Source organism: Galeopterus variegatus, unplaced genomic scaffold (assembly GCF_000696425.1).
Source record: "Galeopterus variegatus unplaced genomic scaffold, G_variegatus-3.0.2 Scaffold1116, whole genome shotgun sequence".
In the NCBI taxonomy this organism is placed as follows: domain Eukaryota; kingdom Metazoa; phylum Chordata; class Mammalia; order Dermoptera; family Cynocephalidae; genus Galeopterus; species Galeopterus variegatus.
In genome coordinates, this window is record NW_007727227.1 from 380,252 (window position 1) to 393,094 (window position 12,843).

Genomic DNA, 12,843 nt, shown 5'->3' on the forward strand with positions numbered 1-12,843 from the left:
TGAACATCACACACAATATTAATTTAAAATTGCCACACCCTTCCATAAACCATCACTGCATATATTAGAGCTTTCCTTGACAAAGTTATTGAGCTATTATTATAGATCAAAAGTATAGTTTGGGGTTTTTTTTGTTTGTTTTTGTTTTATTTAGAAGCATGTTCAAATGACTGAAGCTGGGCTCCTAAAATCGAGAACTTTGGTGCAGTAGGTGAGCTGCAGTTACTAACTTCTGCAAATTAAAAGCATACAACTAAAACCAAATATAAACCTAACAACAAAATACTGTCAGACTTTCACAATTTGAAAATCACTGCTAGAAAAAGCACTCGTTTTCATGTTAAAACTGAACCAAAACATTCCTCTTCAGAAGTTTCCTTTCTGCTTCTACATCTGTGTTACTGTTAAAATGTTCAAGTATTCAGACAAAATGTGCTGATTAGGTAAACAACATGGAAGGCAATGGCTATTAGAAAGCACATTTGCAAAAATAAAAAATAGCCCAGAGACTTGGCGCTATTCTCCCTCCTGTTACACAGATTTTGTCTCTACTACGAACATGCTTCTTGAGAAATAACTAAAAAGCAATTATGATAGTGCAAGAAAACTTTAACAAATATTGCTTTAAACTATTATTCAGAAAGACAAATATTAAGAACTAGAAACTGTATATGATTTTATTTGAATTCAATTTTACATGTGCAGAAGTCTACTAGATGTCAATTACAAGCCTGACAGGCAAAGCTGAGCTATCACTGTTTAGGTATACAATTAATTTACCATGGATACAATATCCCTTTTCAAACGCATTGCTAAATAGGTCATAACTAAATTTAGAACCTCACAGAAAGGAAAATGTTACTGCTGCAATTCAATGCTGTAAATGAGATTAACACATGTGAAAACCTAATGCAACTGAATGCTTAACTCTTTAACTAAATGCTCTACAGTTGATTTCAAATATCAATTGTAACTTTCAGAATATGTTAATTACAAAAACACATCACAAACTGCACTTGAAGAAAAGGGATATTTCATCCATACAGGTAAAAGGTGATCTTTAGTTTCTTTTTACAACACTGCCACATGTAAACAAAGTCTCAAAGTATTAACCAACCATTTAAAGGAGAAAGATTTTACAAATAGGATGAAGCACTGGTACGAGGTAATATACAGAAGTAACCATTTGTTTAAGGCTCAATTTTTTTCTCCATTATAACTTTCTTTTAAAAGGCATTGAGTAGGTAATACTGAGTTTGAGTATTTAATAAATACAAGTTGAGAAACTGATTAAAGAAATCAATTAAAATATTAAAAATTAACCCTTGCATATTAGCCATCAGTAAGAACTTAGAAAGCTATAAAAGGACTGATTGCTAATGAACAAATTTTAAACATATAGTAAACGTGCTAAGCATTCCTGTTTAAGGTCGATGGATCTTGAAGGCCAAAGACCTTATGTACTTAATTAGATGTATGGCAACATGCTGTAATAGAGACAGGTTTACCAAGGCTCAGTTCTGCAACCCAGGTTGTAAAGTTCTCCAAAGCAGCATCTGTGCAAATTTCCTCTGAGTTTTATCTGCAATTAAGATAAATATGTCATAAAAATGCAGAAATATAGATTATAGTTTCAAAAGAGAACACTGACAACAGATCTATATACACACGGAAGTGGTAACAAGAATAACAATCCTAAGGTGGAATTTCGCTGTGCTCCCCATAAGTTTAAGTAAAAGAGTAATTTTCTGGGTCCAGAAAAGTTATTAAAAATTAGAAACACAGTATTGATGCACTGGATATAATGTGGGTGTGTGCATGTATATATAACTACTCTGGTTTATTTTATACTTACACTATATTAAACATGTTCTTACTGGTTTAAATGATCTTACAGTATAAAAGTTGCAGCAAATGTTGCTTCTACTTTGAACTTGATTTCTTCATATTTTAACTGAAATGGTATTAGAATTGAATGCATATTAATTATGAGTTAACTTGAGAATATGCTAGACTTTTCCAAAATTTCGTTTTTGGGGAACTTAAAATAAGAAAATGCGATTCAATCAGGCTGTAGATATTGAGCACCTACTAGGTGCCCTGTTTTGGGCTAGATGCTAAGTGACAGCAGCAGTTTACATTTTCCACTCTGGTCTGCCCTTTTTTGGACATTCTCCCAACCATAGGAACTTCTCCTGTGATTGGGATTCCTCAGTCTGCTCTTAGAGCCGAGAGATATCCGCCCTTCCAGTTAATAGTGGGGGGGAAAATCTATCATTCAGACAGATACAATGTCCTTCAGCTGTGCTGATTCACCAACTAGCTTTTAGGGAAGTGGAATCACGTTTGTTTTTTAATATAGAAGATAAAAAATGTTATCATAAAGCCAGAAACAAAAGTATAACAGCAGCTATGAAAGAATGCCAAGTAAAACCAGTTTAAGATCATCTAAGGGCTCTACCAATATTTATAAATGCATGATTTTAATTTCATTTGACAGCTACACATCTATTAGCATTCAAAGAGTCTGAGAGAATGCTTTATTAGCAGCTATATTGTAAAAATGATTACATCAAAAGAACGTCACTCTGCTCATTATTATTGAAATTCTGCCACCTAAACATTAGGAAAAGTAGAACAAAAGTCTGCCTCTTTAGAAACTATTATAAAAACTTTTTTTCCAATTAAAATTAAGACTTTTTGGCATTAAAGTCAATTAACTAGGATATTGGTTATTTAAGTTTGGACAAGTCCAGTTTCCTCACCTTTAAAATAAGGATAAAAATACTTTCCTCACAGGGTTGTTGTAAATATCATATAAGGTAATATGTGAAAGTACCTTATAAAGTATAAGTGGCTAAATAAATAAATAAGTAAACAAGAACAAAGCAAAGCAAAACAAAAAGAAAAAAAGGTATAAATGGCTATACAAATGTTAGGTATTGTTTTCATATCCCAACTACATTATAAATTTCTAGGAGACCACGATTGTATCTTTGATAACCAGACTAAGAACCTTTATATAATTTTAGCCTAGTTTGAATTTCTATACCTATTTCAACACAATATTTCATTATATATGCAATATGAAGACTTTCCAGTAATTCAAGCTAGACTTACCTCAATTCACTTAAATTAAGTTTGCTATAAATTTTAATCTACATTTTTCAAAATAAACAATTATAAGAAGACTTGGATTTTCAAATATGATTATGTTTCTTAAATCTTGAAGCTTGTGATATGTGATGATTTAATAGTTCAAGCATTCTCTGAAATCACATTGAGAAAGTAGTTATTTCTTTCTAGCCAAAATAAACAATAATACAAACCAGTTTACTAGCCATTATCTGTATTAAATAAAAGGTGATATATTCATCACTTCCCACCCTCCAAAAACCTGGTTAACATTTGGTCCATCCACATTCCACAGGATGACAATACTCCAGTGAAATCAAGAGATCTAGATAAATCCTCAATCAGACTCAACAATATTAACATTAGGCATACATTTTAGCAAACAAATTATTAATACTGGCTTCTTTACAAGAAAGCAGTAAATTATAATTCACTGCAGTAATAAATCCTGAAGCAAAAGCTTGCATTAAGCAAAAAGGACAGTTTTTCCCAGATTAAAATTTCACAGAATGCAAAATGTAAATGTTTTGCTCCAAAGTAACAGCAAAATTTTCAGTGTATTAACACCCTCATTCATTTAAAAAACATGCCAGAAGGTTTAAACGCAGCTGGTCAAATTAGTACTTATTAACTCAAAGGATATCACATCCAGACATGCTGCAAAGGTATAACTTGCTGCTTTCAAGGTAGAACACGAGTTATCCTTGTCCTCACTCTCAAATTTCCATCAGACAACTAACAAATCTTAACTGTGGAAGCTTCTACCTCATACTCTTTCCTATTTGTTTTCATTTTTTTTCTAAGAAGATGTTATGGGAGAGTACAAAAAAACAAAACAAACAAAAAAGCAAATAACAATCCAAACCTTTTGCTCAGGAAACTATGAAATAGGGTCTCCCAAGTGGGGAAAATTGGTACACAAGAGTACCAAACACAGAACCAAAAGAAAAAAGATCATTATTTATGTCAGCCTGAAGAAAAATATTCTTGATTCAAGACTTGCACATCATTTCACATGGCAGCAGAATGCCTGGGATGGTAACAAAGACTCTTGAAAGGCTTAGCAGTTTATGAATGTCTTTTCAGCCTAACTGGACTTGCCATTTCTAAACACAATGGTATTTACTAGCATTCTCTCTCTTTTTAGCAAATATAAATGTGCAATCATGATAGTTTTTTTTTTTTTTTTTTTTTTTTTTTTTTTTTTTTTTTTTTTTTTTTTTTTTTTTTTTTTTTTTTTTTTTTTTTTTTTTTTTTTTTTTTTTTTTTTTTTTTTTTTTTTTTTTTTTTTTTTTTTTTTTTTTTTTTTTTTTTTTTTTTTTTTTTTTTTTTTTTTTCCAGTTTTAGACATACGATATTCTGGGGACTTAACCAAAGGAATTTTTTTTAAATGAATTTTCCTTCACATTTTTTACTCGGCATTTTCATATCCAAGTTAAATACTAGTTCTATTAGCAAAACATGAGGCTGGAATTCTGTTGACAGAGGTTATGTTTTTGTTAAATATCTTCTGTTTCATTTCTCTACCCTCATTTGCGTAATACTCATGAAGCTTATTGGGGTGGAGTGGGAGGGTTAGGTCATTAAAAGTGCTTACTGTCACCCATTAAACATCAGAGAGCAAAAGCTGAACCTATGGCATAGAATCCTCGAATGAAGCAGAACCATGCTTGAAGGAAAGCATGCACATTAAATGTTTATGATGAACCTAGGGAACTAGGGAAGGTATTATCTATTTTTCTTAAGTCCTAGACCTAAAATTTCCAAAAGTTTAAATTGATATGGTGAGTTAAATTCTGAGATTTCAAACAGTATGTATATATCCAGTGATGATAAACAGCAGTGTGAGCAGTGATCTGATTCTAGCTGCTAGCTTTGAATTCGACCAGGTAGGGTGCTGCTCCCTTCAACTCTAAAACACTTTTTCTGAATCTGATATTCCTAAGACTGTGGGTAATCAAAGGCATTTGGAAGTATGTTTTTGAGTGGCTAAGTTTTTCCAACAGCTGACAGGGCTTAAGTTTTTCTTAGTGATATTATCTTCTGAATTGTAGAACTCCACCGAGAAGTAATCCCACAAGGAGAATCTTTCCTGTAGTATGGCTAGAACACTTCCTTGGTGGCAATTCTCCAACTCCATGAGGCAATTTTTTTTTTGTTAATTCTACTGATGGTTCATTCTAAGCCAGAGAGGTAATAGAGTAAAACTGAATGGCTCATATGCATCTCATTCTGCAATAAAAGCCTAATCTTGAGGTTAAAAGGAAGCAATTAAAGAGGGAACAGATATACAAAGAGTCATTCTAATCACCAGACACCTCCACGCCCAGAGCAGGTCTAACTAGGCACCTATCTACACTGAACAGTCTCAAACCATGAACCTTGTGGGGAGGTCAACGAAGGTCTGGGAGAATTAGGGATGGCAAAAAGGGCAAAACAGCTTTGTTCCTCCCTTTTACCCCAGGTGCACTGTAGGCCTTCATGGTACACACTACCCCAAAGCACACTTCTTCCTCCATGTAAGTCCTCTGCTCCACCTTGGCTCACCATTTGAACTGGATGAGAAATGAGCATTTTAAATAAACCATTTCCCCCGACTCAAAGTTATATGCAAAATAGGGCAGGGGTTAAAAAGGAAGTATCTAACAAAACTGTAACTTGTGCAACAGAATTCCATCCCAGTGTTTTACTGATATGATTAATATTTAACTTGGATATGAAAATGCCAGCATTTTAAAGTACACGATGTGATTTAATTTTGAGGATTTTCCCCCCACATTTGCTAAACTCCCAGCATATCATATCTAATTAAAAGCTAAGAAAAAAATTACAATTCTGATTCTACATTTTTATTAAAAATACCCTGAAAATCCTAATCAATTCCACTGTATTTAGAAATAGTAAGTCCAGCTAGACTAAAATGACATTCATAGATGGTTCAGCCTTTCAAGAGCCTTTGTTAACAATCCCAGCCATTCTGCTGCTGCGTGAAATGATGTGCTAGTCTTGAATCAAGAATCTCCCTTTTTCTTCAGGCTGACATATATAATGAACTGGGGCTGACATAAATAATGATCTTTGTTCTCTCAGTTTGCCTCCTGGTGTTTGGTACTCTTATGCACCATTTACTCTAGTTGGGAGAACCCGTTCCATAATACACTGAGAAAAATGATATAAAATCTTGCAGGAAACCTTCAAACCATAAAGAACACCTTTTCCCCCCATTTTCCTGCTTTATAGCTTTCATCAATACTGTACTGACACATAGGAATCCTTGAAAAATCATCTCTAAAAAATACTATTTGCCAAAAGAGTATATACCAAACTGTCACACTTAAGGGATAACTTTACTGCACTTCCCCCTTCCTTTTGGGAAATTGACAGAATATTTTAGGGTACTATTATGCTTCTTTTTGGCATTCCTTCTGTTTGAAAATCATCTCTACCTACCCCCTCCCTGCCCCACCCCATCCCATCCCCTTCCCATTCTTCAAGGCTTGACTTAAGTGCTATTGCTCCCCAATTCCTCTAACTCAGTGGCTTTTAGCCAGGGATGATTTTGCCCCCCAGGGGACATTTGGCAATTTCTGGAGATATTCTTGCTTGTCACAACTGGGGGGCGGGGGTATGCTACTGGCATCTAGTGGGTAGAAGCCAGGGGTGCTGCTCAATATCTGATAATGCACAAGACAGCTGTGAACAAAAAGCCTAGAATGTTGAGAAATTCTGCTACAACTGGACCCCCCAGCACTGTGATTTACTTCATTTATAGTATTACGAGATTATTAACAGAACATCTATCCTTCTCAATAACAACATACCAAAACAGCAAACAGCCAATTATTTACACCAATACGAAGAAGCTATGATAAACAAACCAAAACAGGGCTACAACCTGATCTGGGTTTCTGTTATACTGCTGCTGCAAAGTAAAAGAAGTCTTCAGAGCACTTGATGGTAGGCCCTCCGGGTCAGTAAAGAAATCAGGATGGCCATGTATAAAGAATCTACCCATGCTTTCAAAGTTATATTAAAATTACCGCCAATGAGAGGGTAAAAGGTGAGGAAACAATCCTGGGAGCCATGCAGATATACAGGTGTTGGGCAAGAAACCAGGTACCCAAATTGAAGGGTGTTAAGAAATAAATGTGAAAGTCATATTATTTCTTACTCAAACAAGGTACTCTTCTAAGTATTAAAGACAAACATTTCTCAAATCACCTTTATCTGTCAAAGTTTGATCTTCAGTCTAGATCTGAGACTGACAGGCTTCAGAGCTCCATGACTCTAGCTACAGTATTCAAAATCCGTCACCTATTTGGTTTAGGTAATTAGTGAGCAAGGATAACCACAAACTTTACTAGCCTCAGATTACCAATTCCCACACACATCAGCTCAATCCTATCTGATGTCAGAAAAAAAATAAAACTGCATATGGTGTGCTTTGTTCTAAGATAGTTTGGTCAGGGAGTTCCCTTTAATATTTTCAGAAAGTCAGCTGATTGGATATTTTATTTCAAGGCCCACACCTTCATTTGTGTATCCTGCTTCTAAAAACAAAAACCAGGCAAAAAAACTACACAGAGAACCTGGTCCATTACTACAAAAATAAGTAATTATAGATATTAATAATAATTTCCGATTTTTAGTATATTAGTCAACAAAAAATATAAAAAGAAATCTATGTACTCATTCCTGTAGGTAACCAAATAGATTAAAAATAATTCAGATCACAAAAAGCTACAAAATAAAACAAACTCAGAAATAATTCCAAATAAAAAAAGGTTTAAAAATAACTTTAGAAATTACCCATTTGCCAATTTGGTTGAGACAGTTGGCCCTCTAAATGTACGAGACCAATTTATTCTGTTTACCTCCTATAGCTGTCTACATTAATAATGGAAAGAAAACTGGGAACACTTTGTGCAAGTTGGTTATATTTTTATAAAGATGATAAACTAAAACAAAACGTGTACACTAATGTCATTTGTGCAGTTAAAAGTGTCAGATAAGAGAAATTAAGCATAATGGTAAAGATGCAATCACTACACAGAACTTGTTCAAACTTGAAGAAGCTGGCTTACAATTTAAAGAGATTATGGAAGCAAGAATATAAGACTCAATCACCTACATACCCCTGATCGTCTCCTCAAAAGTCTATACTGCAAGTGCAACGCTATCAACAAAACGTAAGCTGGAATACAGTCTGAACAGTGACTTTATAAAATAACAGATGTAGCTAGACATAAGAAAATAAATGAGTTCTCATCATATTCTGGTATGCTAAGAGCTGATGAGTGAAAGCATTTTGAATAAAGCACTGTTGTCATCCTTCATTTTCAAAGACGACATTACCTGACAGGAGACCTTGTCTGAAAAGATGAATTAGAGACCGTTAGTCTTTTCTCCAGGGAGCACATATAAAGCCAGACCTTTGATTAGGAATCATCACTGTGATCTGAAATGCCTGTTGCCATTTGCAACACTGCCTCCTAGAATCAAGGTCGGCCTTGGCTCAAAAAGATCAATTTCATTCCTGATATTGTCAGGCAAGTCTGGCATTTGCTGTGGTTTCTCAGTCATCCATGATATTGGTTATTTTATCTTATTATCTAAGTGTTACTGTTGAGAATATTTGTTCAATTATGATCTAGACTGAACGATCATGATATGAATAAAATAATCTCATTTTAAACGCTCATTAAGTTTTACATAAATCTTACTTTAAATAAACTCATTCATTTAAAAAACTTTTAAGTTATTTAACTCAATGAAAGGTTTGTTATTATTCTTACTAATTCTCTTATTTATTAAGCTGAACAAAAACGTATCCTGTGCTTGGGATTGTTTTTTCTAATATATCAATATGATTTAAACAGATTCTCATTGGACCATATATTCATTAATGAAATCAAGATACATTGTGGCACTATAATTTGTTATTATCAGAGGTCACTTTAAGTCCCCCAAGTGCTAGGTACAGATGAACTTGATTAAATAATGATCTTTTTGAATCAAGCACTTGGGTGATTAATAAATTGATGATTTCAATTATTGTAACCCTACTGCCCAGGACATAAAAGCATAAAAGTATAGAAAACATTACAAAACTAATCATCTTCTGAAATTATTACCGAGTGCTCTCCTGTGCATTTTGGATGCTAAATCAGCAAAACAGGGGAAAGGTGTATTATACTTTAACTCACCCCAAAGAAACGTTATCAATAAAGCAGATAGGGAAGAACAGAAACTCACTTTTTAAAAAAATGAATCTTGGTGACGTGAATACAGGCAATTTCTTACCTTCATTTCGCTTATCTGCATTTTAAAAGATTTTCTGCATTGAATGTTGCCTGTTTTGTGCTAAGGAAAATGTCATTTTTAAAATAAAGAAATTTAATGTAGAGCCATGGGTATTTATATTAACCAGCTTTTTGTTATACTTGATCAAAAACAAAACACTACCTGGCTCACACAGTTCCATCAACAACTAACCTGCTCGGTATGGCCATGACTGAGGTTATCTTTTTTACTGGACAACGCAAGTTGTACAACACTGATCTTGCTTCTCGGGCAGGGATGAATAGTTCATTTGTCTGACGATCTCAGCAAAAAGTTCATCCACCATTGATTTACTTTTTGCCGATGTCTCCATGAAAGGACAGCCCCATTCTTGAGCCAAAGCTCTACCTTCTGAAGACATAACCTCTCTTTCTGGTTCCAGATCCACTTTATTTCCTACTAGGATTAGTGGGACTTTTTCATATCTCTTCACTCTGACAATCTGATCTCTCATTGGCTTGATATCCTATTCAAACAATCACAAAGAGAAAGAAAAAAAAATTATGCTGTTTGCTTAACCGTGGAAGAAGTATTATGTCACAAAAAGTCATCCCTTGGTGAATATATAAAGCTAAGTCCAAAATAAAATCACGCACCCAGAGAAAATGTCATTTTGTTCATTGAAGTAGAAACTAGATAATTTCCACAGGCTTTACCTGCCGGGTTTATGTCAAGAATATAAAACATAGGTTGCACACTAACCTTAATACTGTCCCCACCCCCAGTCTATACTGATTAAAAAAGCAAGTTCCCAAACATGATTAATCCATTCATACATAAGGATATTTGGCCATCTCCCTAAACCTGCCTGCTTGTCATCACTCCTTGTAACACCTGTTATCCCAGCACAGGATTGCAGCATCTATGCATTCCTAGTCATTTAGCAAGAGGGCTTGGGAGAAAGTGTTTTAGGTGGGAACAAAAAACACTTTGTAATGCCTAGAAGATTAGAGGTAAAAGCAGATTAATACATTGAAATTTTTATTTTAAATTGAATGGTATGCCTTTATCCCAGTAAAATCAAACACCTTACATACATTAGAAACTACTGTAACAGTAAGCAACTCCCAGGAAGGACAATGGAGAAGCCTGGATGAGAAGTCACACTTTTCTCTCCCTATGTTTGTTTTTACTACTTGATTCCCTTCCCTATGAATAGTGCTTTTTCTAAGTAATTACAATTAATTACAAAAAATAAGAGCTTTAGTAATTCTCCAGTAGCATCAATTCTAGGAGGAAATGTTATTGACTTAAGACAATATTATAGATTTAATCCTAGCATTGCAATCTTTGGTGATTTTTCATAAATTAAAAGGTTTGCCTTAAATATAAAATGTGTGTTTAAGTTGACTATTACAGCAAACAGAATATTCACATGTAGGTCAAAGGAAAAACAAGAGGCTGTGAAAATTTATAAAAATATAGTTATTTGATGTTTGTAATGATTTGGTTTGATCATGTATCAATTCAGTCTTCTAGGTTAAGCCTTTCCCGTTGTCCTTAGGGAAACACAAATTCAGCTGAGAATCCAAACTTAAGGTATTTGGGCTCAAAAAAGTCTAAGTTTCCACTGAATTAATGGCACAGTTTTTCACTCCCAATTTATGTCTATAACAGAAGTGGATATAATGGCAATCTTATGATACACTCTTCAAAAGACTCCCAGCCTCAAGAGAGTCAGCTGGTAGAATAACAAATCTCCTGAGGAACCTTTAGAGAGAAAATGCCTGTCAAATAGCACCTTTAATATTTTCTGGAGAAAAAATGCTTTTATGATACTATTGCTTTGGAATTTAAGCCTACATAAAATGAACTTTAGTTTGGTTTCAATAGCTTTGATTCATTTACCCAGAAGTTGCTATATCAGGTTACTGGAAAAGTTCACTAGAGTACTTTAATTTAAAATACTAAAGAAAGTGGAATTAGCACATTGTATTGGCTAAAGCACTTAAGGTCTCTTAAGTAAGCAACATTAAGTGCATACCTTTAAATGCAGAAAAAAATTATATCCATTTCCTAAATCAATGGAGGTCAATATAATGGGTCAATATGAGGTTATTTATTTTCAAGGAATAAATAGCAACATTTATTGCATCTCTTAAAATAACGTTAAGCCTTTAGTCTGTCTCCCAGTGAAGGACAGGACAGATTTTCCTAAGAAATTGGACCACATCCAGTTTGGCCACCCACCCAGGGTAAGAAACTTGCACTTGTTCAGTGTTCCCAGACCCACATATTTTCTATAAATATAGGCAATGTTACCAGAAACAATTTGGATCAACTGCAGAAAAGGAGAGTCATTCTTGATTTTTGTTGGCTATTAATTCTAGGCACTAGTCTTTTCAATTAGTAACTTCCCTTTACACTACACGCCCCAAGTAAGTAAAATGCCTAGAAGGCAGGTATCGAGTTCTTCCTCTTCATCTTGCACCACTAAGATTTATGAATCTAGTTTAGAAACTTGGGAGAGAACGGAGAGGGGGAGGGAGGGGCCAGCAGACTCAGAGGACTTCTCTGTGCAACAGATAATGGGCTCCAAATAATTTTCCTTTCAAAGTGCTCTATTTACCCGAGATTAGCTGTTGAATGTTGTTTTGCTGAGAACGTTAATCAATACTTGTTCAACTGAACAAGAGACTTCAGAAGGTTATATTCCAGGCTAAATATACACAGACTGACCTATTTCTTTTTCACTTTTCTTTGCCTTAAATATACCTTTAAACTATTTGTCTACGCTTGTTACTTCAGTGCTGTCTACAGAAACAACCCGATAGTTTTCCATGCCAAGAGTAACCTCAAAAATGCGCCATGTCTAACTTTCAAAAGCAAAACATAGTCATTAGCGCAAGGTTCAAGCAAACCAGAAGTAGATGCAGGAATACCACACCCCCTTCGAACAAATTACAAGACTTGGTTTGGTTACCTGAAAAGACTGTTGATTCACCAGACTATAAACCAGGATGAAACCTTGGCCGTTTTTGATGTAGAGATCTCTCATGGAGGCAAACTGCTCAGTTCCTGCGGTGTCCAGAATTTCCAGCACGGAGGGGGAAGAGTCCACTTCGATCTCTTTGCGGTAAAAATCTTCAATGGTGGGGTCATATTTCTCAATGAAAGTCCCAGTGACAAACTGCACAGTCAGGGCAGATTTGCCAACCCCTCCGCTCCCTAACACCACTACCTTGTATTCCCTCATGAGTCTCACCTTCACCGACTCCTACCAGAGGGGGGGAAGAATAACACCCCGCTAGCTGCGGCGCGGCTAGACGAGGCGGAAGGTGGGCGGAAATCTGCGAGCTGGGGAGGAGAGTGCAGAGCAGCAGAGGGCCCAACGGGGAAGAGGAGGAAGTTGAGGGAGGGGGAGGG

The 12,843-nt window shown here is 35.1% G+C and overlaps 1 protein-coding gene across 2 annotated transcripts; it reads right to left on the reverse strand.

Annotated features, from left to right (window-relative positions):
• Nucleotides 1–651: 651 nt before the first annotated feature.
• Nucleotides 652–12,786, reverse strand: RAP2C (RAP2C, member of RAS oncogene family). 2 transcript variants are annotated; one of them, XM_008574907.1, is made up of 4 exons: nucleotides 12,683–12,784; nucleotides 12,401–12,561; nucleotides 9,631–9,943; nucleotides 652–1,582 (listed from the first exon to the last, which is right to left on the reverse strand). In XM_008574907.1, exons 2-3 carry the CDS (start codon nucleotides 12,473–12,475, stop codon nucleotides 9,665–9,667), a joined length of 354 nt encoding a protein of 117 aa, XP_008573129.1. In that variant the 5' UTR covers nucleotides 12,476–12,561; nucleotides 12,683–12,784; the 3' UTR covers nucleotides 652–1,582; nucleotides 9,631–9,664. The 2 variants fall into 2 exon arrangements, with proteins under 2 accessions (XP_008573129.1, XP_008573127.1); XM_008574905.1 differs by having other exon boundaries at nucleotides 12,401–12,786.
• Between the last annotated feature and the right edge of the window lie 57 nt (nucleotides 12,787–12,843).

What these genes read in the sequence shown, in the direction of transcription:
- RAP2C (XM_008574905.1), bottom strand. Translation starts at nt 12,673, where the DNA reads ATGAGGGAATACAAGGTAGTGGTGTTAGGGAGCGGAGGGGTTGGCAAA. An exon ending in TGAATCAACAGTCTTTTCAG is followed by an intron (nt 9,944 to 12,400) that starts GTAACCAAACCA and finishes TTGTTTGAATAG; the next exon opens with GATATCAAGCCAATGAGAGA.